Source organism: Beta vulgaris, chromosome 9, assembly GCF_026745355.1.
Source record: "Beta vulgaris subsp. vulgaris cultivar EL10 chromosome 9, EL10.2, whole genome shotgun sequence".
Taxonomy (NCBI): Eukaryota; Viridiplantae; Streptophyta; class Magnoliopsida; order Caryophyllales; family Amaranthaceae; genus Beta; species Beta vulgaris.
In genome coordinates this window covers 31,252,607-31,280,035 of record NC_079210.1, presented here as the reverse complement: position 1 = coordinate 31,280,035, position 27,429 = coordinate 31,252,607, and the positions used below count along the sequence as shown (strand labels likewise).

The following is a 27,429-nucleotide window of genomic DNA, read 5'->3' as shown; positions in this document are numbered from 1 at the left end:
CAATATTACATATTTTAGAACATTTGGATGTAAATGTTTTGTTCATAATAATGGGAAACAAAAATTTGGAAAATTTGATGCTAGAAGTGAAGAAGCTTATTCTTAGGATATCTTCTAGTAGCAAGCTTATAGAGTGTATAATAAAAGGTCTATGTGTGTAGAAGAAAGTGTGCATGTTATTTTTGATGAAACAGATAAATGTGATTCAAGCACACAGGTTGAAGATGACTTCGAAATAGGATTGCAAAAGATCTAAGTCTTATTGATGAGACTTTGGAAGACGAAGTCATGGGAACAAAGCCAAGGGAACAACATCCTGTTCCTGTTCCCAATGAGGAAGAAGAAGAACTAGTGATGATCATACAGTGAATGAATCACATTGTTGAACCTGGTTCCCAAGTACAGGGAAATGAAGATGATCAAGGAAACCAAGTTTCCATCCAGGATTTCCAACCAAAGCCTTGGAAAACTCATCGTTCCCATCCTGTGGAACTAATAATCAGTGACATAAAAAGGGAACTCAAACGAGATCTCAATTGAAAAATTTTGTGCTTTTCATGCTTTTCTTTCTATGTTGGAACCTAGGAACATGAAGAAGCTCTCACTGATGCTGATTGGATCGTAGCATGCAGGATGAACTTCATCAATTTGAAAGAAACAAAGTTTGGCACCTTGAACCTAACCTAAACAAACAAGGTTATTGGTTTAAAGTGGGTGTTTGAAACAAATTGATGAGTTCGGAACATATAAGAAACAAGGCCAGGTTAGTTGTGAAAGGATACAATCAACAGGAAGGCATTGATTATGAAGAAACTTTTGCTCCAGTTGCAAGATTGGAAGCAATTAGAATTTCATAGCTTTTGCTGCTTCATGGGTTTTAAATTGTATCAAATGGATGTAAAATGTGCTTTTCTAAATGGTTATCTTAATGAGGAGGTATTTGTAGAACAACCTCCAGGTTTTGAAATAAAGAATTTCCTAATCATGTCTTTAAGCTTGACAAAGCTCTTTATGGGTTAAAGCAAGCTCCAAGAGCATGGTATGAAAGACTTTCTAAGTTCCTTCTTGAAAATGAGTTTAAAAGAGGAAAATTGGATCGAACCTTGTTTTTAAAATCAAAAGGAAAACATTTATTAGTTGTTCAAATATATGTTGATGATATTATATTTGGTGCCACTAATGAATCTTTGTGCAAGGACTTTGCTAATCTCATGAGTAAAGAATTTGAAATGAGTATGATGGGTGAGCTAACTTCTTCTTGGGGTTGCAAATCAAGCAAACAGAAGAAGGAATCTACATCCATCAACAAAATACATAAAGGAACTATTGAAAAAGTATGGTTTGGAAGCATCCAAAGTAAATCATACACCTATGGGAATTCAACCAGATTGGATGAAGATTCTATAGGAACAAGTGTGGATCAAACCAAGTATCGAGGTATGATTGGCTCATTACTATATCTAACTGCAAGTCGTCCTGATATTGCTTTCAGTGTAAGGTTATGTGCAAGGTTTCAAGCCAATCCAAAGGAATCTCATCTCACAGCTGTGAAGAGAATCCTAAGATACCTCAAGGGAACAGATGATTTAAGCCTATTCTATTCGAGAAGTGATACCTTTGAATTAAAGGATTTGCGGATGCTGACTATGCAGGAGATCTGGTCAATAGGAAAGACATGGTATGGTTCAGTTCCTTAGTCATAGTTTAGTTTCTTGGAGCACCAAGAAGCAAAACACAGTTGCTTTATCTACAGCGAGGCTGAATATGTTGCAGCAGCAGCATGTTGTTCCCAAATGCTATGGATAAAACAACAACTACGTGACTATGGAATTACTTTGAATGTGTTCCCATCTATTGTGATAATACTAGTGCTATTAGTATTTCTAAAGATCCCGTGCATCATTCAAGAGTCAAACACATCCATATTAGGCATCACTTTCTGAAAGATAATGTTGAAAAGGGTCTTATTAAAATGGAATTCTGTGAGACTGAACGTCAAATTGCAGAACATTTGACAAAGCCTTAAATAGAGATAGGTTTGAGAAATTGAGACTTGAACTTGGCTTAATCAAGTTGAAATGATTGCTACATTATTCCCCTTTGTGTTAATTCTTTGGCATTATGTTGGATGTGCATATTCATGTTTTTATTTGCTTAAATACATCACAATCTTATATGATTATTTCAATGTATATAAGTAAAAATGTCTGAAAACTGCTCACCAATGTCCAATAATATTCCCCTTATTGTTCATAAGACAATTCTATGCCTTAAGTGATGACAAAGGATTAAAAGAATTAATGGTGTTCCAAAGTAGCAAAATTTCTTGTTTCCATTCATTGTTCCCAAACGCTGTTCCCAGCGTTTAAGTTTAGATTTTTTTTTTTCAAAATTCGAAAAACCAAAAATATTCTGTTCAGATTTTTTTCCTAAAAATCTGATTTTTTCCTATATCTCTCAAGTTAGTTGAAGATATTTTTTTAATTAGATAGAAGATTTTTTTCAAAAACGTGTACTAATACGGTTTATATTTTATTTTCTTTCCTTAAACCAAAACAAATTTTTTTTTTTCTTCTCATAAAACCGAAAATACTCCACAAAATATGATCCAAAAACTTCTCACTCTCTCTCCTCCCACAAAGCCGAAAAACCCTCTCCTTCCTCCATCAAATTGAATCACCTACCCATGGATATTTCTCCCAATTCATCAACAGAATCTAAGGAAAAGGAAGAAAATGAGAAACGTTGAAATGGAGGTTGAAGAACACATGCAACAAGTGAGGGGGAATCGATGTTCCGAGAGAGGAACAACAGAGTTGCTCGAAAAAATCCACGGCATCTAGGTATGTTATGGACTTTTTATTGATGTTTCTTGGTGAAAAGAGTAAATTTTCGTCAATTGCTCAATATGATAAGTTTCAAGGTTGGGAAATCTTTTTGTGAAATTGTTATGGAAATAGTTTATTCCTAAATATGATGAATTTTGTGAAAACTTTTCCATGGATGAAGAAGGAAATTGTTCACTTTGTAAAGGAACTCAAATTGATTTTAATGCTAAAATTTGGGTAAATGCTTGGTGTTCCCGTGAGAGGAACTGATGTTTATTTAAAAGAACAAGTGGTCCTATCCATTTTCGGATATCTTTTTGATCAATTGATTGTTAATATGGTGGTCAAAAGGGAAAAACATTTCTTGATCATAATCTTCTTTCTCCCTACACAAAATTTTATTTCACATCCTAAGAAAGCTTATTGCCTCGTCTTTCAAACGTGCTCAAGTTAGCATGTTGGATTTATTTATATTCATTGTTTAGCCTCTCAAAACACATAAACTTTCCCCTTTAATGATTCAACATTAGTCATTGATTGAAAATGGATTTGTTGTTGGCTATGGGCTTAGTAACCGAAATCTTCTTAATGTATTGAAAATTTCGGGAACTCAGCCATTGTGTATCCACGGGAAATATGTTGAATGTGCGTGCCTTGAATAACTTGAATGTTTGTGTTGTGAATGGAGAAGTATCAAGGAGGCTAACTTGATGATGATGAGGATGATGATAGTATATGATGAGTGGAAGAAGAAAGAAGAAGAAATTAAAGAGAGAAAACGAAAAATGAAAAAGAAAAGAAAAGAAAAAGAAAAAGAAGAACTAAGAAGAAAGGGAAGAAGGTGGTTGAAGAGGTGGTGAAACCGGTTACAAAAGCACTAGAATAGTCAAAGAGTTCAAAACATGAAAGTGCTTAATTTTCCTTTGCTTGACACGGAAAGTTTGAGGAAGATGAAGTTAGGTGATTGATAGGAAGATTATGAATCTAACCTACCTCCTTCTAGGGAACGACTCCTGTTCCATGGAAACCAATCCTCCTTTTCCTCCATCTCCACAAAATCTGCCTCACCTCTCTCCTAGCACCACAAAATGATCCTATCCCTCCCTCTACCTCAAAACCCTCCTGTTCTGTTCCTAAAGTAAGGAACAGTGTGTTCCCATTCCAGAGGAACAACCTGCTGTTCCCAAACCTAAGGAACAAACAGCCGCACCAATCCTTCTCAAATGCTCCCTCGTCTTCTCAAAATCCTACCATTGGTTCTACAATACATCTAGCTCATGCTAGAAGATTGGATTATTTGTTCTCTTGGTTATGGGTCATTCGGAAGCAATGATGGAGTTTGCTACGGAAGCTAAGGATTTGAATGGGTTAGTAAAAGGGGTAATGCACAAAGTTGACAAAGCCTTGGACGGACAACAAATGATCATGGCTCGACTTGGTGAACTTTCTTCCTCCATTCAAGCAATGAACTCTAGGTTTTGAAGTTGGAAGATGTGTGCTCAAGGGAATGATCATTGGCCGAAAATCATCAGAAGTGATGGCTAAGCTTCATGATGTGGTGGAAGAAGTGACAACCTCCCTCTCCTAAACATAAACTTTTCTTTTAGTTTGTTTTTTTTTGTGTGTGGAACATGAACTTTTTAATATTTGTCTTTTCTATCTTTCTCTCTTAATCATGCTACAATGGAACTGTTAATTTGATAATTCTAAGTTTATCTTTTTGCATGTGTGCGTCTAAATGAATGGCTAATATTCTTGGATTGTGGTTTTTGAGAGTTGAATGCTTTATTTGCTTATACTAACCAAATTTTTCTCACAAGTTTGGTGGTGTGATGTGTTTGTAGATAATATTCATCTTTTTGAAATCGTGGACTATGTTTTTGAAGATGCCAAAGGGGGAAAGATAAGGCAATCAGAGTAAATTTTTTGTCATGGTTATGTTCTCATATTTCTTCTTTACAAAATAAAATAACGAGTCTATAATATTAATTTAACTTGGTTACATACTTTGTTAAAATTATTTTTATATGACTTATGTGTATTATTTTAGTATATTATTGCCTTTTGTTGTCATCTTCAAAAAGGGGAAATTGTTGACCCTTGAGTTTTGAAGATGACCTAACCACAAAAAACTAGTATATTTTATTATATTGTTGCAAGGTAATTCATGCTCGAGCTAAGAGAATACTTGATTGAAGATAAAACGGAGAATTAATCAAGATCGAAGTAAAGATGTTCGAGAGATGAAGAATCAAGCATGGAATGAAGATTAGAATACATTAGGGTATTTATTATCTTCATGTTAAGGTTAAGTAAAAACTTAATTAAAGTTCGTGGTGAATTCTCAAAGGAACTTGGTTCTGTTCCCATGAAAGGAACAGATCTGGCACTATAGGAACAAGGTTAGGAAACAAGACTTAAAACTGATTTAGGAACTCCTAAGAGACTCTAATGTTGTGCGCCTAAGTTAAACTTGTGCCCACACTAGTACAAAAAACATCAAATGCTCCGGTTAAAAACCCATCAAATGCTCCGTATTTAACGCGTAGCAAAAGCCATACGAGCAATTGGACAATTGACAAATGCTCCGGTTGTAAGAAAAACCGGAGCATTTGTGGTTTTTTTGTCTTAAAAATTCCTCAAATGCTCCGGTTTTTAGGCTGATAACCGGAGCATTTGAGTATCAAGGGCTCCGTTTTTTTAGCTTAACCGGAGCATTTGTTAATTTTTTTTTTAAAAAAAATCAGCACCGTTTACAATATTATTTCTAAAGCTGTTACAAATATATTACGCACAGCAGCTCTGTGACAATACTCCACCTCGTGCCCTCCTCATTGCTATACAAAATTCATCCAAAGTATATCCAACAAATTGCACACAAAAATTCAATAATCCAACAAATTAACTTTCAAATTAAAATTATATTATATGAAGTGTATAATTGAATTACAAAATACTACTCTAAATTCAAAGTATGTGTTTACATCATACGTAACTAAATATCAAAATCAAAGACAACTATCAGTAAGGAAGGAAGCAAACTTGTCTCGAACTTCATTGATTTCCTCAATAGTGAACGACTCCTCCTTTGGCGAGTTGTAAATCTAAGAACAAAGACAATAATATATATGTCAAAATTTATTTATTAGGTCAATGTTGTGCAAGTAAATGCCAATTTATGGTACAAGTTGTTTAAAGACTAATTAGGAGAAAACCAAGTCATAGTTTGTAAGGGGGGATGAAATGTTACAAACCTTCTCTAGATCATCAAATTCCGTGCAAGAAGAAATTATATCGTACATAAACCTCATCACATAATAGCCGCAAGCAACCCCGTCATGTTGTTGTGCACACTAAATTCAAAAATATAATCAAAAAATAATTCTCAAAATTCTGATCAATAAATCTAGGGAGACTAATAACTTAAAGATAGATAACAACCGAAATCATTTACTTACCTTCACCGATTTCCATTGAGGAAGTGTGGCTCTTCTGGGACCAGAACCACGCAGTTTCTTCATCACACTACAACACCACATTTTATAATAGTGTCAACAATGTCATGCATGTTAATGAAGACCTAAAAGAAAATGAAAATATAACAATACCTATTCAATATGCTTTTGACTAGTAAGCTTCGGGGTGGTTCTCGACGCACAGAATCAAAATGGTATATTGTATTATTTGAAGGAGATATCACCAAGAGCATCCAATGAAGACTAATAATAAAAATTTAAATTCAACAATCATATTATATATATATATATATATATTATCATATATATATATATATATATATACATATATATATTATATATATCATATATATATATATATATATATTATATATATATATATATATATATACATATACATATATATAATACAATATATTTATATAATTATATATATATATATATATATACATATTTGTACCAATAGAATTTATCCAAAATAGCATTATTATGAAAAGACATTATCAATTAGATACTAAAACATACTCTTCAATGTATGGAGCAATAATATACTTATCTCTCGATCGAACACATTGTCTAATACTCCGTTCAATGTACTCATTCGCTTCAGCATGGTTGTGCAAGCAATTGGCATCACGAATCTCTTGTGGGCATAACCACCCAACTTTCGAAACAGAATCACATCCAAGTAAATCTTCGTAAAGTGCACTAAAAAAATAATCAAGTAAAGTTAGAATGAAAACCATCAACCACTAATAAAATATTGAAGTAGTTACTTTAATTATATATAACCTCATGAAGACTTGTAATATAGATATATTTAACATCGCTCCACAGAGGAATTCCCGAATATCCACTTTATATACCCAAGTAGCTGAATCTTCACCTAGGTAGTGGAATTGAGACTTCTCCAAATCCACCTTTATTGGGGAAGAATCCGGCAAGTTGCTAACCCGAGCATGTAGCCAAAGACATGACTTGCTAAGAGATTGGATCACTTGCTCACTCACAAGTGGCGTTCCTTTTGGTGTCGCATCAGGAGATGAGCCCTTGGATGAAATCTTTCCTACAATTGCAGGAATAGGTTGTGATTTCGCCTTGTTACTGTTAGCTTTTGAGCCCACCTCATTCGATTTTGAATGGTTTCCTTGCGAAACCTCTTTGTTCACATCCAAATTCTTCACATTTTTTGCCTTTTTTGTTTTCTGCGTAGCCTATTTAGAAAAAGACAAAAAAACATAGTTGAAAATATCATTTGGTATGTCTTCATGCCAGTTTTATTGTAAAGAGAAAAGGAGAGGAAATAAAATAGCTATAAAGCGTATGATGATTATAAACAACAAATTGAACAGATAAAGGAAAAAACTACAAATCAACTCCATAATGTGCATATATTTTTGAGTTGGGCAAAACTTTTAAATCACTATCATCATGCTTAGTCACATATATTTTACCTCATCTGTAAATCGCACCCAAGCACGTGGCCATATCACAAAACTACCCTCTGCGTCATTGAGAACAAAGAGGCTCCAATCCGCCCTAGGGACCGGTAAAGGGAAATCTTCAAATCCATATATAATGGTGTCTACGGACACATTAAAATAAAAATCTGCTACCAGCAACAAATGCGATGTTTGGCCCACTCTCGATGGTTGTGCCCGACCATAAGCTACCACAACCAACTCACCATCTTTTGATTTGGGAAGTAAAAGATCACAATGTGTCTCCTCCTATTTAAACCATAATGACTAAATCAAACTTTAACAACATGATATAATATATATTGTCAGAAAAGAAACTGAAAAAGTAATTCTTTATTTACCTCTAAATTAGGTACCGGGGGATCAAGTAGTGGAGGATTAGGTGTCGAACCAGGTACTTCTCTAGGTGTCTCTCTAGGTGTCTCAGGATCTTGTTGGCTTAATTTGTCTCCTGGAGTGATGTTGCGCTCGTCAAAGCTAGGTAATCCCATGTGCTCCGAGATGGCATTGAATTGATTTTTCATCCTCTTCTCAAGCTCCTCTATTGCAGATTTCATTTTGCGCTCCATATCTTGTGATGCATTAGAAATTGAGCTTGATCTTGTTGCCGAGTACTCTTCACCGTAAGCTTTTTTCAAGCCTAGTCGTACCCCTCCTTTCCCTTTCACGCGTCCATCATGATCCTTACCTGGTACCATATATAAGGCATCCTTGTTCGCTTTGGGAACGAACTCACCTCCAACCTCTTTGTGCTTCCATCCAAGCTAGTGAAAGAAAGAACACATAAGAAAACGGTTAGTTGTAAACTGAAAACTAAATTCAAATGAAGTGACACTAAATACTAATCACAGCATCGGCTATCTTCTTCGTTCCCGGATCAGAAATGGTTCTTCTCCCACTTGCATCTCGACTATGAAGTGAACAATACCAATCGGAAACTCGATCAATCTTCTTTGTCGTAATTGTAGAGCTAGAAGTTCCCCCCGATGATGAGCTAATGCTCGGGTAAAAACCATCTACTTGAAGCCACCCCTTTCTACTCTGCTCATAAGTTTTAGGACCCATATGATGATAAAACTTCTTCTTGCTTGAACTATATAAGCTTTAGTGCGCTTTTCCTGTAGGATCAATATAAATATATAAATAAAAGGTAACAAACACAATTTTCATAAATGTACGGGGGATGGAAGGGGGTGGCAGGGGTTAAAAGGGGGTTGGCAGGGGTGGCAGGGGGCTGGCAGGAGGGTGGAAAGGGGGCTGGCATGAGGGCTAGCAGGAGGGTGGCAGTGGGGATGGCAGGGGTGCTGGCAGGAGGGTGGAAAGGGGGCTGGCAGGGGGCTGGCAGGAGGGTGGAAGGGGGGCTGGCAGTGGGGATGGCAGGGGGCTGGCAGGAGGGTGGAAATACGCTAAGTGCCTGAAATACCTACTATATATACATGCCACCACAATTCATCCAAGCTGTAATCAAGTATATATGATTAAAAACAGTGCAATTAATCTGCTCACTAGAGACAATTTGCCTTTTAGTTCCTCTCTCTCATTCTCTTTCTCTCTCTCTTTTTTTTTTTGGTTCATGTGTGTGTGTGGACTGTGGAGGGAGGTAATCCATCTGTTAGACAGTTTGCATCAATGTAGCAGAGTTTAGTGAGGAAGAGTAGAAGAAAACGGAGAGTGTTTGTAGTTTAGTGAGAATCAGTTTTTTTTTTTTCTGAGACAGATCAGACTCTCTCTCTTTGATAAGTGTTTGATGTGTGTGTGTGGACTGTGGAGGGAGGTAATCCATCTGTTAGAAAGTTTGCATCAATGTAGTTCAGTGATTGCAGAGTTTAGTGAGGAAGAGTAGAAGGAAACGGAGAGTGTTTGTAAGTAATTTTTTAAGTGGTGAATCTTGTGTCCAGAAAGAGAATAAGTATACTTTCTATGTCATTTTATTTACTGATGAACTTCAAGGACGCTCAGGGCATCAATTGTAGGCAAGAAAATCATGTTTTTTTTTCTGAGACAGATCAGACTCTCTCTCTTTGATAAGTGTTTGATGTGTTTCATTAAACAAGAAAAACTATGAATTGAAGAACTTAATATAGGAGAATTTACAGCCTGAGTGAAGAGCTTAGTGATTGGTTCCTTTTGTTTTGATATCCACTCTTCCATGAACACCGATTATCTAAAGAAGCTCATATACTAATTAATTACAACCTAGAAAAAGAATATAGTATACCCAAAATCCTCCATCAAAGAAAAATTTGGTACTTGTCCATGTCGTGGCAGTACCGATTAATTAATGATACTTGGTGTTTCCTGTAATGATACCATACCATAAAACATGATGCAGCACTAAGATACAACAACTATATGCATAACACAACAGCAAATCCATGTTGAAAGTCAAAACACATCAAGACACTTCTCTAAGACATCATTTTATAATGAGGCTAATGTTTTGCAAAACTGGCTTAGTAATTCAAGAAATTGTACTCGTTAGCCTAAGCAGGTTACATAACAGAAAAATAATAATAATGAGCCAATAAGGTGAAAGCCATTGTGTAGAATCTAGCTGTAGGATCTTACATCTGACTTATTAGGCTAGTCAGTGGTAGGCTTAACAATTGATCATAAACTGCTTATGCCTACAGCAGTACATGATGGATGTACCATTTGGATTGGAGATCTTTTAAATGTTAAACAGCTTCCTGATGGAGATTCTATGGCAAAACTATTTATATGCGACTTAATGTTGGAGGTGAAATTCTAACTATAAACCTTATTAAACAGAGTTGAAAATATGAGATAAAAACTTACAACTGCTTTCGGAGTAGTTTTTTGGGCAACAAATGCTTCCCAATCCTCTTTTGTGATATGATCCCATATCTCATAAGGCAACTCCACCGGTCCTTGCTGCTTTTCCGATGCCTTTTCATTTTCCCCTCCCTCCTCATTTTCCTTTTCCTTTCCTTCTTCATTCTCCTTTTCCATTCCTTCTGTCAACTTCTTAGACTTGGTTCTTTTTCTTCTTAAAGTGATCCATCCACTCACTAGCTTTGTCTTGAAGTCTCTAAATCTCTCTGCAACAGCTGATAAAAATACTTCCTTCTTGGCTTCATCAGGTTCAATATGAAATAAATTCTACAAAAAGAAAAACAAAAAAGTTGCATAAAAAGTATGTTACAAAATGCAGCCAAATAATTGTGAACTCTTATACACTTACCACTGTATCTTCCCACAATGCCTTCTTCATACCCTCCGTCACCTCTTTCCATGTTGTCAAAATGGAAAGTTTGTGCATGCAAAGTCCAACTTGTTGCCCATACATATGACGCCACTTACCACATGGTTGACCAAATTTATCGTATTCAAGGTGCATAGGTTCCTTGTTTTTAAGTCCTTTTGTGGGACGTCGCCCTCTTGTCTTTTTTGGATTGTGACTCACAATTTCACTTGCGGTACGCACTTGTAAGCAGCCTTGAGCTTGAGGAGCTGACACCGTCTCATCCTCCTCTTGTATAAGGGTTGTAGTATCGGTCTCCTCCTCACCTTTATCCTCTTCCATCTCACCTTTATCCTCCTCCATCTCTGGATCATACTCGGCATCATCATCACGCTCCAAATCATCATTCTCAATATCATCCTCCTTACTCCTGCATTTGCGTTTTGTGCCCTTTTTTGATTGAGTTTCATATGCGGCAGAATTAATCCCCATTTCTTGCATTTTCAATTTATTTTCCGCTATCCTCTTTTCTCTATATTTCTCATAATCTGTCATCTTGAATGTCTAATGTGAGATTAGCTTCTGCACAAAGAGGTCATAGACATTCAGTTTTAAAAAAAGGACACAGAGTATGGTTCCAGTATACTACATACAACAATAGACTATTAAAAATACAAGTAGGTGGCTGAGTGAGGGTGGGTGAAGGAGGGGGAGGCAGTGAGTGCAGGCAGTGGGAGGGAGTGCAGGGAGTTCAGTTGGGTGAGTGAGGGTGTTTGAGGGAGAGGGAGGCAGTGAGTGCAGGGAGTAGGGAGTGGAGTGCAGGGAGTTCAGTTGGGTGAGTGAGGGGTGTTTGAGGGAGAGGGAGGCAGTGAGTGCAGGGAGTGGCAGTGGGCAGTGGGGGGAGGATTGTGTAGGGCAGTGGCAGTGGCAGTGGGAAGGAGTGCAGGTGGGTAACGAGCAGTTTGGTTTTTCCTATCCCGTCCATAAGTTAGGGAATACAGACTTCCCACTTTATTCATTTAGCGCTCCAGGGATAATTCTTGTTTTTTACCTCCCTCCCTGCTCAATTAACTGTCAAGATTGATGGTGGCATGGTTAGGTTTTTACATATACAAATGATGTTCAATTGTGAGTACATGAGTACATGACGTCCAGAAACCAAATATGTAATCACCACTGGTAGTTCTTGTTGACTGTCATAAGACAAAATGCTATCCTTCCCACTTTCTATGAAGTTGGAAATTGTGAGTTGACTTGCAAGTTACTTGAAGATTTGCTGCTCCTCTAATCCCCTTCCTTCAACACAAAAGCAAGTAGTGTCAGTATCAATTATACTCTCTTTAGATGGAAACCACAATTTTTTAGAACCAAGAGAGCGTGATTATGTAATCTATCTTTTGGGAGCAGCTTGCTTTTGACATGTATAGCAATAGCACAATAGTTCGTAGAGGGGTATATGGAGCTTTCTCATTTGACTTTTACAATATACAGGTTCTAGTGAAAAATTTCATGTTAGGAAAGATTCTATTGGTAGGCTTATCAGTTTCCAACAAGGCTACATATTTTAATGATGTGTGCAATGAGTTCTTGTTTATTTTCGATGGTTATTTGGTTGTTGAAATCCCACATTTCTTTACCCTTGCAGGTTTTGGCTGTTTAAGCCACGCTGTAAGGTTAATAGTAGACATGTTTAGTAAGCGAACTTTGTCCAAAAATGAGAAAACAGTTGATGTTCGTACTTTGTTTCAACTGCATTTATCTGGTAGTTCCTTTGTCCACTGAAAGTTTTCCAGTAATCCTTGAAATGACTGTAAGGCTGTTGAGGATATAGTTAGGAATCTTTATGGAATGAATCTTTTAGGCCAACATTTATTAGGCTTATCAAGCTGGATTGTTGCATTACCAGGAGATACATAAAACATAGCTTTCAAGAAAATGGCACTAACCTGTAGATGATCTCCAATTTTAGCTGCACTCTGTCCAACGCTTGAGATGCGCGAATCTAACCTTGCAAAGCTATCAAATAGCCCATCTACACCTTTTTCCAGCTGAAAGTAATACATATAGAAGATATGAATATAAATTTCTGCCCATCAATTTTCTTGACATTTTAACATGCAAAAGTCCAACACCTTTTTCAGAATCACGAAAGCCACAAATTTCAAAAGAAACATTTGAGCATAGAACTCAAGCTTAAAAACAGTTAATGAACTTAAGTGATCTAGACATAGTAACTCACGCTTAAAGATAAGGTTTTCAAAACCAACAATTTATTTTAGGCAAACCATAACATAGATATTCCTGATCTACAAATGCAGGACCTAAAGTGATCTAAACATAGTAACTTCATCCACTAAATCACAAAATCGAACATCCTAGAAATCGTGTTTCATCCAATACAGTACAATGCTCGAGAGGAAAACGGGTTACGAAGATGAGAATAGGAACCACAAAAATATGTTTCATATCTCCCAAATAATAAAAGACATTCATAAACTTGTACATATAATACCTTGTGAATATATCATTCTCAGGAATCGACAAGTATCCCTTCCGTGTGATCTACACGCATATAATTTGTGTCGACATCTGCATCGCGTGTTACATCGATTTTGGGATTGATGAAAGGCGGGCTATCATCAAAAGCATCATATTCTTCCTCATCATCAACATCGCCAATGCCAAGGATACTTCTTTTTCCCGGTACAACAATACACCACTTATGATCAGCAAGGTCTCTTACATAGAATACTTGCTTAGCATGTGTTGCAAGTATAAATGGCTCGTCACTTTCACGCAAATGACCCAAGTCTACAAGAGTGAATCCACAAGGGTCATCCTTTCTTACAAAACGTCGATTATTACCTATCCATTTGCAACAGAACAGACCAACCTTGAAACTAGAGTAGTTAAGCTCCCATATTTCTTGAATTCGCCCATAGTGTAACAGTTTGGCATCCACCGGATTCCGATCCTTAGCGCTCGCATAAAATGTAGATGACGCCAAAACGGAAACACCACTACTTTGCAGTGATGATGACTTTTCATCTTGACCTTCACTCCAAAATGTAAATCCGTTGATATCATACCCCTCATATTTGTTGATAGCTTCACGAGGACCAAATGCTAACCACTTAATAGTTTCAGATACATCATCTTGTTGTTGACATATTACTCGATCATGAAACCAATCAATAAACGTCTTATTGTGCAACTGGATCAATGCCCTATCCCCTTTGGAAGGATTTTCAGCTCGTAGCACCTCCATATGCTCAGCCAAATACGAATGCACTGCTGCAACGTGATGCAACACATATAAGTGTTCTTGTAGGCGCCTATCCCTTGGCGGTGTGACTAATTTTGAGCCAATCGTACCGTGGCCTTCAAGTCTTCCATCATGTCGAGATGTAGGAAGTCCGATAGGTTCAGCACTAGCCAAATACTCGGCTACAAAATTACCAACTTCATCGCCCACGGTGCCTTGAATGATACTAGCTTCAGGTTGTGCAGGATTCCTCACTTTATCTTGTAAAGTACCCATTCGTCTTTCAAAAGGATAACACCACCTCAAAAACACTGGACCACAAAGCTTTATTTCACGAACTAGATGGACGATAAGATGAACCATTATGTCAAAGAATGCAGGTGGGAAATACATTTCAAACTTGCAAAGAGTCTCTACCACATCAGCTTGAAGAGCATCAAGTCTTGTCGGATCAAGCACTTTGCTACATATCGTGTTGGAAAAATGAGCATAGTTCAGTAATAGCATACCTCACATGTTTTGGTAGTATCCCACGAATAGCAATCGGTAAAAATACTTGCATCATAACATGGCAATCATGAGATTTCATAAACCCTAATTTTAACTCGCCATTCAAAGATACAAATCTTTTCATATTAGATGCGTACCCCGACGGAACCTTAATGCCATACAAAGACTCACAAAAAATCTGCTTCTCTTCCTTGGACAAGTATAACAAGCTGGAGGCAAATAATTTCTATTGTCGACTTTTTTTTTGTTCTTTTAACCTTAACTTTCTCGAGATTTCTGTTTTCTTCTGATTCTTTCCCCTTATTGTCTTCCTCAATATTTGTTTCTTTTTCTGATTTCTTCCTCTTCTTACCTTTCTTGTCCTGAGCCACTCTGGCGAACTCCTTTTCTTCCAAGTACAATCGTGAGACCTTGTTATCCTTTGTCTTATTGGGAATATTCATAAGCGTCGCAAGAATAGCATCGCATACATTTTTTTCTATATGCATGACGTCGAGACAATGTCGAACCTTTAGGTCTTTCCAGTAAGGGAGTGTCCAAAAGACAGACTCCTTTTTCCATAATCCTTTCTTCTCTTTCATTGTTTTACCAAAGATCGTTTCAACACCCTTTAGTTGCTCATAAACCTCTTTACCAGTCAATGGTCTACGAGCTACACCCTCTTCAACAGACCCATAAAATGCCTTCTTCTTCTTACGAAAAGGATGGTCGGGTCGTAAGAACTTTCGGTGGGGCATGTAGACATGTTTGCAATTAGGAATGAATGTGGATTCCATGTCATGCATACATATCGGACATGCTTTCTTACCTTTATTCTTATACCCAGATAAGTTACCGTACGCCGGGAAATCGTTAATGGTGCAGAAAAGCATTGCACGCAAGTGAACATCTCATTAGCATGAGCATCAAACACAGAAACCCCTTCATCCCATAGCTTTTTGAGTCATCGATAAGTGGTGCAAGATAGACATCTATGTCATTTCCGGGCTGTTTAGGACCCGAGATTAGTAGCGACAACATCATGTACTTGCGTTTCATACACAACCAAGGAGGCAAGTTATATATAACTAAAAGCACAGGCCATGTACTATGCAAAGAACTCATACTTCCGAATGGATTCATCCCATCTGTACATAGTCCAAGCCTCAAATTACTTCTTTTCCCAAATGGCTTATGCAATCTATTAATACTCTTCCACTCAGGAGAATCTGCCGGATGCTTCAACAAACTATCTTTCTTCCTTCCGTCTGCATGCCACCTCAGATTTTTTGCATCTTTTTTTATGGAAAACAACCGCTTGAATCTAGGTATTATTGGAAGATACCACAACACCTTAGCGGGGGTCCTTTCGAACCTCCAGCCCCTTTACGCTTGTAACGTGACTTCCCCACCGTGGACACTCATCGAAATTGTCATATTCATTCCTATATAACACGCAGTCATTTGGACAAGCATGTATCTTCTTGTACTCTAAGCCAAAGGGACACATAAGCTTTCTAGCATAATAAGTCGACTTTGGAAGTTCATTGCCATCGGGAAACATCTCACTTAACACTTCCAACAGGGAAGTGAAACTAATATCGGTCCAATTTCCCTTTGACTTAATGTTGAAAAGTGTCAACACGGCAGAAAGTTTGGTAAATTTTTTACAACCAGGATAAAGTGGCTTTTGTGCTGCCTCTGTCAAAGACTCAAAAACACGAGAATGTTGTCCGAATCATCCTCGACACCATCCATCATCTCATCCACATGATCATTGTCATCATCATCAATCTTGTCCTCAGTATCATACTCCATTTCCTCAAACGCGTCTTCTTGCTCATGGACATGATTTGCACAAGAATTCCCTTCATACACTCCCTCCTCACCATGCCAAATCCACACATGGTATTCAGGCCTAAACCCATTACGAAGTACATGCTCCCTAAGCAACTCAATACCATTGACTTTAGCACATTACTACACTTAACACAAGGACAATAAAATCCCAAAGCCCCCGTCCTAGCTTGATGTTTTAAGGCAGAATCACAAAATTCCAGTACCCCATCCACAAATTTCGACGAATTAATGTTACCATACATCCACGAACGATCTTTCGCCATTCAAACAGATCTTTAACGATTAATTAAACACATATAATAACACATTGTCAATCATTTAAGCATTAAACAATATGAAGATACAAATTCAAAAAAAGATTTATAGCATGAATATATGCATGTCTTTCAAAGGTCCTTATCACTCCAACCTAACCCATCCTTTGACGTCTAATCCCACTAGTAAATGTACGTCATCTTCTCGATTCTATGGAAAATCCGGCAGCATTTCCCTACAGTTCTCCAAGTACACAATGTAGGTAATTACTTATCTACATATGCACCCAGAGAACAAATTAGGGAAATGAGTAGCCGTGATTTTCCATAGAAACGAAAAGAAAACATACATTTACCACCTAAGTGAGATCAAACGTCCAAGAACAGTCCCAAATCGGGGACTATCCAAGACTTACTCCTAATGAGTAAGTCTTGGATGGGTATCTAGGCATATGATTATGATGATACTTTAATTGTGCATAATAAAAACAAACTTTTGAATAAAGCATTCTTAATGATTCAAAATTAACATACAAGTAAATCATTTGAACAAAGATGCTAACTAATTTTATATAAGAGTAAGAGGGAGCACAACTAACCTATGGGAGACCGAGAGAGAGAGCACGCAAAAGCCAGTAGACACAGACGGGGTGTAAGATATGTAGGCACCCTGAGCATTATAACCAAAAGGAGAGGATTGATATTAGCAACGACTTTAGCAGACAAAAGAAGTAGTCATTCATCCCTACTAATAAAATTCCTTTTTTCTTTTTGAAATTTCATCTCTGAGATTTTTTATAACATATTTGTTTTCAGAGATTTTGGTACACTAAAGTTATTTATACATATGGCTTCTAGCTAATTTACTTTGAATATTTGTTGTAATTTTGGAAGCATTTCCAATTGCTTCCCTGTTCCCTACTTTTTAGAATTTTGCATTTGTATGTTTCCTTATGTCTTTGTCTCTGTCTCCGTTTTCCATTTTCATTTCCCTACTTTTTATAGCACAAAAGTGAAATGGAACTCTGAGTTGTTAACATAAGAACCTCTTTCTATGATGTACTACTTGAGATTTCAATCAATGTGTTTATCAGATTGTTCTTACTTGTATGTCATGACTAGTTCCCTTAAGTACTTGTGGAATTATTTTTTTAACAATTTTTATTCTGAAAATACCGAGCTATTAGATATTTTTACACTTTTTGATAAATAAGATGCAATTGTGAAAGATTTGAATCTTGCAAACTGCTTAATCATTCTCAGTTAACTTTACATATGACTCCAGATCTTGAGGCCAGACGAATTGGAGGAGGCACGCCAAGCAGACCTGGATGACATATATCCTGAAACTATACAACCTAAATCAGCTTCCATACTACCTGATGGCTGGATTGTGGGGGAAATTCCACGAAGATGTGGCTTTAGGAGTGACAGGGTACCTTCTTGACCCATCCATCCCTTGATTTTCATAAAGATGCTATTAATTTCTAGCTAAAACATCAGATATACCAGTTATCTGACTCCAAGTTTTTATCTTGACTACACGTTTAAGTTTGAATGGGGTTTCCCAGTATTTGAAGGTTTTCATCTTCCTCACACGCACAAAACCCTCGATGCTTCTGAAAGTATTAGAATTTTGTGGGTTTGAATGAGATGTATGTTACTTGAATCAAGCAAGATTCTATATTTACAGGAAAAACCAAACATAGAAAGCCTAGCACATTCCAGACATACAAACTTGTATTCGTTTGTGCGAGTGCTCAACTTGAAACTTTGTTTGATTAACATATGCTAGGATTAAGTTTCTTCTGTAGTTCTGCTTCTAAATTAGGGTGTTTCACATAAATTTTTGGAGAGAGAAAGAAGGAAACCTGGGATCAAATGCTCGATTGAACTGCGGTGAACGGCGGAAGCAGCACCAATTATGAACCTGAGCAAACAATTTTTCACCGGAATTGTCTAAACTCGATTGAACTACAGCCAGGGACTTCGAACTGCGGCAGACTTCGAACGGCGGCAGACTTCGAACGACGGCCAGGGACGAATGAGTGTGGGAGGATACGAAGCGAATTCCAATAAAATCTGGCAATATTCCGGCAATTCCAATCGAACGACGCCAGGGACGACTGAGTGTGGGAGGGACGACTGAGTGTGGGAGGGACGACGGAGGGTGCGCAAGGACTTGGGAGGGAGAGGTGATAACTGATAGTTAGATGGGGTGTTCTTAGCTTGCGGTTATTATTAATTACTAACATCACTCTTCTTTTATCTTTTTGACAACTTTTTTTTTTTTTTTTCAACGCTCTTCTTTATCTCACTTCTTTATTTTCTTATATAAAGTACCCTTTTAAATTATTTTGTTTCCTTATTTTTTAAAATTATATTTGATTTTTAGAGGGGTGGGATCTTTTTTTTCAATGTTGTACGACAAAACTATCTATTAATCTCCATCGTTTATAAGATCCTTTAATTTGGTTATTTTTCTCCCTTCTTTTGATTTCTTCTTCTTTAACAGTTAAATAAAAGTCACACTTACTTTAATTTAAAAATATTAGCTCAATATAAAGAACTTAAAAGTTGAGTCTTTTTCTTATACCCTAATCACAAAATACAATATTTGCATATATTCTTTGATTTTGAAATATGCTATATATATATATATATATATATATATATATATATATATATATATATATATATATATATTATATATATATATATATATATATATATATATATATATATATATATATATATATATATGTTATAACCTGGTTTAATTAACGATTTGAGTCTAAGACTGTGTACATATATACATCAATCAATATTAATATATAGTTATATTGTCGTTTGTCCGTTTTCTTTTTTCTAAGCATCAACTGATAATGAATTATTTTATTTGTAGAAACATTTGAAGTAATGTTTTTCTTAAGATGATGATAATATAACATTATAGCCAGATAAGGAATTTAACCAAAAGAAGAAAAAAAACTCGCGCCTAACGATTCAAGTGCTCCGTTGATCAACCGGAGCATTTGCATCACAAATGCTCCGGTTTATTAGTCAACCGGAGCATTTGATGACAAATGCTCCGGTTGACTAATCAACCGGAGCATTTGTAATACAAATGCTCGGGTTGATTAATCAACCGGAGCATTTGATAAGTAGCAAAAGCTCTTTTTTACACTAGTGTCAATATAGTTGTTAGAGTTTTTAGGGTTGTTTTAACTAAGATCCACTATTTTAGGAATTTAGATTAAGTTTGTTAGGAAAAGATTTTAAAATGATTTTCTGATTTTAATTTAACCGATTTTCAAATATTATCTTTTTATCTTTTATCTTTTATATTTTATTTAAAAGATTTTTTTTTTCAAAAATAAATATATTTCCGGTTTTTAAAATGTTTCGGATTTTAAAAATATAAAACTGTTTTTCCGTTTTATTAAAGATATTTTGAAAAAGATATTTTTCCTAAAAACTAGCTAAAGTATTTAATTTATTTATTTCCTAAAAATTGGATTGCACGCCTAAACCTACTACTACACGATTTATATAGTTAGTGGATTAATTGGCTTAGTTAATTATCCTCTAAGTATTTAATTAAATTAAATGAGTTTATTATTCTTCAAATTTTGTAAAACCACGTAATATGTTACTGCTTCCCTTATGGAGTGAAGTAGTGGATTAGTGGATTATTTACTTGACATAGAATATTTAATTTATTTAATTAAATTAATTAACATCATGGAGATCATGGGATAATGGTCTAACTTAGTGGTGATAATGTCTTGTCTTAATTGTCTATAAATAGGCGCCTAATTCATTTGAACAAAAGTGTGTCTGACTTTTATTAGTCACACCAAATGTGTGTCTGACTTAGCTAATTTGTCTTAAGTTATCTAAAGTGTCAGTGCCTTTTCCTTAAGAGAATTCATACTTACATTAATCGAGTTTATTACTCTTCCATTATTTTACAAAGTGTATTTTTGAGAAAAGGGTTTGAGTTAACTCTTGTAAGTGTGATAAGCTTTGAGTGAAGCAAGAGAAAGAGAAAGAGAAAGGAACTTCGAGTGAAGTTTGAGAGGAACGTCAGTTGTGGGAACTGTCGTTGGGAACTTGAGTTGAGTGACTTAAGTTGAGAATCGAGAGAAAAGTAATAGGTTGTAATCAGAGTTGTTTTGGCCTATTATAGTGGAAAGTTGTTTAAAATTTCTTGTGGTCGAGGTTGTTTCTTCCTACTAGGCCTAGGAAGTTTTTCCTCGCTAAATCTCTCGTGTTCCCATTGTTTGTTCCCAAGTTTACTTTTAATTCCGCAAAAAGTATAGCTTATTCTCTCACTATAATTCACCCTCCCCCCTCATATAGTGCTTCTATTATACAACATATGGCAGCACATATTTGTCGCCAAGGGCCTCCGATCTTGAATTAGGAACTTTGAGCTCCAAAATTGACAGAGAGGATGGGTACTTGTACTTGTCACGAATCACTTTGCACCAAAGAGGTGATGGGTCTTGAAAGAAGCGCCAAAACCACTTGAACAACATTGTTATGTTTTTATGAAGTATGTTGCCTATGCTTAGGCCTCCCATTGCTTTCGGCAATTGGACGATTTTCCAAGATACAAGAGAGAGAGATCTTTTTTCCATGCTTCCAGATCATAGGAATTGCTTAGTGATTTTGTTTATCTTTTCAACCACTCCTTTGGGAATGGGAAAGAGCGACATATAATATAGAGGAAGATTGGATAATGAATATTTGATTACGGATAATCTTCCTCCAATCGAAAGCATTCTCCTTTTCCATGTTGCGAGTTTCTTTGTAATTTTTTTGATGATTGGATCCCATGCTTATATTCGAGAGAGATTTCCACCAATAGGCAAACCCAAATAGGTGAAAGGAATGTTGCCCATTTTGCAAGGTAGGGAATCTGCGCCTTCATGGAGCTACTCCTTTGATGTATTCATTCCTATTATCGAACTTTTATGAAAATTCACTTGAAGTCCCGAAGCAAGATGAAAGAGAATGAGTGTTATCTTGATGTTTTTTAAAGATTTCGTCACTAAAGATTAGCGTATCATCCGCATATTGTAAATGCGTGATCTTTATTCCATTTCTGCATACTTCCACTCCACTCCACAACCCCATATTTGTTGCCTTCAATATCACTTGAATTAGCACTTCTCCGATTAGCACAAATAGGAATGGAGATGATGGGTCTCCTTGTCTCAAGCCTCTTGGTAGCTTGAAAGGTGTACCAGGGGAGCCGTTAACCAAAATTGATGCCAATGCCATTGTTACGCAAGTCAATATCCATTGACACCATTGAGATGGGAATTTCATTTGCTCCAAGATCCACTTGAGAAAGCCCCATGAAACATTATCGTATGCCTTGTGAAAATCAAGCTTGAAAAGGATAGCCTCAATACCACTTTTTTTGCATGAGTCTATTACTTCCCCTGCTACTAAGGCCCCGTCAAGGATTTGACGGCCTTCAATATAAGAAGATTGAAGAGGTACGATGAGTGAGCTCATTATTCTTTGAAGCCTCTTAGCCATCAACTTTGCAATTATCTTCTAGATGCACCCGACCATGCTTATTGGTCGATAATCTTTGAAGTTCGATGGGTTAACACTTTTCGGGATGAGAGCAATGTATGCAATATTACAGCCTTGAGGAAGGTGAGATGATTCCCAAAATTTATGAACAATCTCGTATATGTCGTGCTTGATAATATCCCATGCACTTTTGATGAATTTAAAATTAAATCCATTCGGGCCCGGTGCCTTGTCTGAGTCACATGAAGCCACATCGTTTTCTATTTCCTCGCATGAGAAGGGGGGGATTAGTTGCGAGGCTTGTTCTTTTGTCACGTATTTGAAGTTCAAATTTTCAAAGAGTGGTCTGCTGTTGTGTTCTTCCTTTAATAGTTTTTCGAAGTATGCAGTAGCTTCCCGGCCATTTTATACGAGAAGAATCATCAACTGGATGCCCATCAATATCAATGCTAGCAATGGAATTTTTCCTCCTTTTGTTAGAGGCAATTGCATGAAAGAATTTTGTATTGCGATCTCCTTCTTTGAGCCATGTTATTCTCGAGTTATGTTCCCAGTACATCTCCTTCCTTTTGATCCACTGCCATAATCCAGATTAAGATTTTTGCGATTTTCTAGCTCTTAAGTGTCGAGATCTCTGAGATTATTGATGCTATCCAGACTCTGAATTTCAAGTTCGAGCTTTTTGATGTTTGAATCAATGTTACCGAACTCATTGTGATTCCAAGACTTGAGACACTTCTTTACTTCTTTCAATTTTTCATTGGTGTGTAATGCTTCTAATTCTTGCCACACCTTTTTCACAATCTTCAAACATTCTAAGTCTGTGAGCCAGCAATTCTGGAATCGAAAAGGCTTCGGCCCCCAGTTCTGATCCTTGGTGTGTAATAAAGGACAATGGTCAGACAGTCACCTTTGCAAGAGAGCGACTTTTAGTGTAGTGAACTTTGAAATCCATTCTGGTTTCACGAAGAGTCTGTCAAGGATACTCTTCGAATTACCTCGAAACCAAGTGAAACCGCCACATGAAGATGGTATTTCAAGAAAATGAGAGTTCTACACAAAATTTTTAAAGTTAGTACTGAAAATTTGTGAGAAAAAATGGTTGCCTCTCTCATTTGCATTGAGCACTTCATTGAAGTCTCCAATGATGAGGCATGGAAGCAAATTGGACTTTTGATACTCTGAAACCTCCCTCCACAATTCGGTTCTCCCTGCAATTTCACATGGATTGTATACATTGATCGATAAGGGTGCATTCAAAGTTTATTGTAGGGATACATCCACTTATTGCAATCCAGTGTTTGGCAATGCTGCTGGACTTCATGGTGAAACTGTTTTTATTCCACAAAAAGATAATTTCCTCAGAATTACCGTCAGCTGGACTAAAAATCCACTCTATTTCGTCTGCTTTCCAGTAAGTTCTTACTGTTTTCTTGTTCATCTCATTCATTTTTGTTTCTTGGATGAACACAAAAATGGGGTCATGCTGTGTTATTATCTTCCTGAGAGAAGATCTTTTGGCTCTTGCTATGAGGCCTCTGATGTTCCACCAAATAAGAAACATTATTAACACTTTTTTTAGGTGATGGTTAAGGGGGGCTAAGAGAGATTTGCCTCCCAATTTTGCATTTGAGCATTAAGAATTGACCCAATTCTTTTTCTTAGTTCAGAAACCGTTCCATTAAAGGTGAGTCCTATGCTTCCAGCCATTTTAATCACATGATCGATGTGAATTGTGTTGACTTTGTTGCGTGATGGGGAGTATGGTTCTGCCATTTGGTTATCTAACACCTGTTTCGTCAATTTTCTTTTTTTCTTCATTTTTCTCCTCCTTTTTCTATCTTTGTGTGGGCTGGAATGGCGTCCTCAAAACCTGGTGGGAAAAGTGGCCCAGAGTAGGATGAGGAGCCCATGGTTGATATGAAAGAGGAATTTTTTTTGTTTGATCTGAGTAGTGGCCCAAATTTATTATTCAATTGTATGGGGGATAAGTGGCTTTTTGGTGGTTTTGGCGACTTTTTTGGGCTGATATGGATTGGGCTTCTGCTTACGTGTTTTTTTTTTGTGGGGGTTTCATTATGGGTGAGTTGGATTTTGGTTGGTGATTGCCATCTAATTCCATCTGGCGACTCTATGACAAACTCTGTCCCTTTCTTTGCAGCTTTTTCTGGAGTGTGATGATTGGGTTTTTTAGGATGGGTTATAATGTCTTGTGGGTCCAGCCTTTGACTACCGAGGTTATTTAATTCGCCCTCGGAATTGACACATATTAAGGACAAATCTGGTGTTTCATGGACCTGACGTTTTGTATTCTTTTCATTGTTGCACACGTCATCATCTTCTAGAGACATGCTTTTTGCCTTCTCATCATCAGAGCATGATTTCTGATTGGAGGGGAACTTACCTGGGACTGACTTCTTTTGTTTTTCCGGAATTTCTACAAATTCAGATTCTGTCTCATCTTTGCTTGAACTTGGCCTCTGGACTATGACCTGTTGCTTTTCTGATATGAAAATGGGATAATTCACCTCATCTATTTGCAATTGGATTTTGCAATTAATATCGAAAAGACAATTTATGATGAATAAAACATGGGCACAGTCATAGTTCTTATATAGAATCGATTTCACCCTTCCAAACACACTTCCTATCTTGTGGAAGTTTCTGTATCCCCATGCAATGAGAGGAGTCCCATATATGTTCACCCACGTCTCTCTCCATAGAGCTGCACTATGTTTGTTTACGTTTCGAATTGCTATAAACCACCTCTCCAGCCATTTACTTTCACTCGCCTTCTGTTTATCTTCTACCGACTCAAAAGTTATAAGGTGTTGCATTTCTCCCATCGCTTTGATCGATAGGCTATTGACCCCTTCTGCTAATATGTGATCCATGATTGACTCTGAGTTTGTATAGAGTCTGTAACACCAATGGCACTTCTTTGCATTAATTCATCATTCTCCTTGCATCTTTATTTCCCCATCTATTGATGCAGCAAATTCCCCATCTTCGTCAATTTCTTTAAGTGCATTCCGAGCTTATTCAGTATCTTCACCCAGACATCTTTAACTCATTATTCGATGGCGGGAGGGATTTGATTTGATGAAGGTTACTTCTTGCGCGGCTTCAGTAAATTTTGTTTTTTGTGGGTTAACTTTATTCTTGATTAGGATTTGGGTATGGTCTGGGATTTTTGTTTCTGGGTTGGGGTGATTATAGTTGTTCATTTTTTTGATGTTGGGGTTTGCCACCTCCCTGTAAGATCGAAAGTCTCGAAAACTTGATTTGCGATTTTTTTGCTTGGTTATGGTGGGATTTTTGGGAAGATGTGGTCTACTGATTTGAAATTTGTGGTTTTGAGGCTGGTTTGGTGTGGGTTTGTCGTACTTCGCTGGAAATACTGTAATTCTTGACCCTTTTACTGACTTCCCATTTTCATCTCTTAAAAATGTGTGCAGTGATAGTGGGAAGTGGTATTGAACAAAAGCAAATATGTGTTCTGGGTTTTTCGAGGATGCATGTATGGATATGTTTGCAATTGCACCATGGGTTCGGAAAAATTTGTGATATTTCAGAGATGGTGATTGATGGAGGGAGATGGTTGATGAAGCATGTTCGGTGGGCTGGGGGTTGCAGGTTTTCGATTTTCGATCATTTGACAGTGCTCCATTGAGCTTCCTTGTTTCTGTCACTAGATTGTCTCTCCTCTCCCATCTCTCTCTTTGAGTTTCCTTCTACCACCGTTTCAACACATTACATATTATAATTTATTTTGTAGGGTTATGTGTGTGTCTATATGCATGGGATAGAATTTAACAACTAGTTAATATAATAGAACACTACTACGTTATTGGAATGTCTAATCTATAATCAAATGACTATATACATTTGTCAATGAGATTTATTTTAGATATATTTCAGCCTTATTCTTGATCAATCGTGTATTTTGATCTATTTTTTTGTTTATTTTGACATATCAAATGAGTGGCGGCGAATAGTGTATTCCATGTGTTTGTTTTAGTTTTCTCATTAAGAGGAGGTTATATCTTTGATAAAAAGGTTAATTGGCTAGAAGCTAAGATCACAACCTTTGGCTCAAGTGCAAGGAACAACACAACCTTAAGCGGGTGCAAAGCATAGTACCAACTTAAATATGTGGTGCAGAAAATTGTATAAATGGCACCGAAGCACGGAGATTCCATCGGAGCTAGGGAATCTCCGTTCAAGGTTATGTTGTTCCTTGCACTTGAGCCAAAAGTTGTGTTGTTCTAGCCAACTTCCAACTTCAATCTCAAACAAAAGTGTATGTTCTCTTGTTTACTCTTCTTCGCTGATGCGCTACTTCCTCATTTTGCGATTTTATTCCTTGTTCAACGCACCACAGATCTTCACATCATCAACAAATTGCAACAGCGCCAATATCGAAATCAAGTTGTTGGATTTACTTCTATCATCATCAATAAATTGACGTGTAACAATTGTGGAGGTTGATCTCAGTTTCTCCTAGCTCAATATTCACTGTTGATTCACCAAAGAGCACTCCACGTACTGTTTGTAAAAGGGTTGGTTTGATGAGCGCCTGCTTCGAGGTCGCGCCATGGTCGCTCTAACTTTCTGGAACTCTTCTGTTTTATGGTGAATTAGTATGGAGCTCCTGCTCTTGTGGGTTGGGAGTAATGAGAGGCTGTGGTGGAGATGGTGTTTGGTGTGGTGGTGCTGCAGTGTTTGGGGCAGAGGATGACATTGCTGGCGTGGAGGTAGTGTTTGGTGTGGTGAAGGAAGATGATGGTGTTGAGGGCAGTGGTGGCACCGTAGTGTTGTGGGCTAGGGAAGAGGGTGGTGGTGATGTAGTATGGTGTAGTGTAGATTTAGTGTGGTGGAGGTTAAGAAATGGTGTGTTTATTAAAATAAGGGTTGTGTTGTTCCTTGCACTTGAGCCAAATGTTGTGTTGTTCCTTGCCAATTAAGTCTTAAAATAATGGAGATTTCCTAGCTCTGATGGAAATCTCCCTGCT

At 37.0% G+C, this 27,429-nt stretch overlaps 4 protein-coding genes across 4 annotated transcripts; all 4 read right to left on the bottom strand.

The window, feature by feature from the left end:
- Positions 1-6,807: 6,807 nt before the first annotated feature.
- On the bottom strand, positions 6,808-7,737 carry LOC125493596 (uncharacterized). Its single transcript, XM_048637065.1, has 3 exons — positions 7,729-7,737; positions 7,097-7,518; positions 6,808-7,012 (listed from the first exon to the last, which is right to left on the bottom strand). Exons 1-3 carry the CDS (start codon positions 7,735-7,737, stop codon positions 6,808-6,810), a joined length of 636 nt encoding a protein of 211 aa, XP_048493022.1.
- Positions 7,565-8,523, bottom strand: LOC125493390 (uncharacterized). The gene is made up of 2 exons (XM_048636701.2): positions 8,127-8,523; positions 7,565-8,034 (listed from the first exon to the last, which is right to left on the bottom strand). Exons 1-2 carry the CDS (start codon positions 8,481-8,483, stop codon positions 7,744-7,746), a joined length of 648 nt encoding a protein of 215 aa, XP_048492658.1. The 5' UTR covers positions 8,484-8,523; the 3' UTR covers positions 7,565-7,743.
- Positions 8,524-8,619: 96 nt separating this feature from the next.
- On the bottom strand, positions 8,620-11,588 carry LOC104889590 (uncharacterized). Its single transcript, XM_057392237.1, has 3 exons — positions 10,991-11,588; positions 10,585-10,908; positions 8,620-8,826 (listed from the first exon to the last, which is right to left on the bottom strand). The coding sequence occupies exons 1-3, from the start codon at positions 11,543-11,545 to the stop codon at positions 8,620-8,622; spliced, it is 1,086 nt and encodes a 361-aa protein (XP_057248220.1). The 5' UTR covers positions 11,546-11,588.
- Positions 11,589-12,831: 1,243 nt separating this feature from the next.
- LOC130590202 (uncharacterized) lies at positions 12,832-15,637 on the bottom strand. The gene is made up of 5 exons (XM_057392236.1): positions 15,023-15,637; positions 14,765-14,913; positions 13,557-14,718; positions 13,123-13,182; positions 12,832-13,038 (listed from the first exon to the last, which is right to left on the bottom strand). Exons 1-5 carry the CDS (start codon positions 15,635-15,637, stop codon positions 12,832-12,834), a joined length of 2,193 nt encoding a protein of 730 aa, XP_057248219.1.
- Between the last annotated feature and the right edge of the window lie 11,792 nt (positions 15,638-27,429).

Excerpts from the sequence above, each read along its gene's own strand:
- LOC125493596 (XM_048637065.1), bottom strand. Across the intron at positions 7,013-7,096 it reads ATATTACAAGTCTTCATGAG|TGCACTTTACGAAGATTTAC; the intron begins GTTATATATAAT and ends TTATTTTTTTAG.
- LOC125493390 (XM_048636701.2), bottom strand. The coding sequence starts at position 8,483 with ATGGTACCAGGTAAGGATCATGATGGACGCGTGAAAGGGAAAGGAGGG. Across the intron at positions 8,035-8,126 it reads CCCCGGTACCTAATTTAGAG|GAGGAGACACATTGTGATCT; the intron begins GTAAATAAAGAA and ends TGGTTTAAATAG.
- LOC104889590 (XM_057392237.1), bottom strand. The coding sequence starts at position 11,545 with ATGACAGATTATGAGAAATATAGAGAAAAGAGGATAGCGGAAAATAAA. Across the intron at positions 10,909-10,990 it reads CATTGTGGGAAGATACAGTG|AATTTATTTCATATTGAACC; the intron begins GTAAGTGTATAA and ends TTCTTTTTGTAG. Across the intron at positions 8,827-10,584 it reads AAACTACTCCGAAAGCAGTT|AGTAGAAAGGGGTGGCTTCA; the intron begins GTAAGTTTTTAT and ends ACTTATGAGCAG.
- LOC130590202 (XM_057392236.1), bottom strand. The coding sequence starts at position 15,637 with ATGCTTTTCTGCACCATTAACGATTTCCCGGCGTACGGTAACTTATCT. Across the intron at positions 14,914-15,022 it reads GAAATCTCGAGAAAGTTAAG|GTTCCGTCGGGGTACGCATC; the intron begins GTTAAAAGAACA and ends TATGGCATTAAG. Across the intron at positions 13,183-13,556 it reads TCGACACAAATTATATGCGT|CTTGAGTTCTATGCTCAAAT; the intron begins GTAGATCACACG and ends ACTGTTTTTAAG.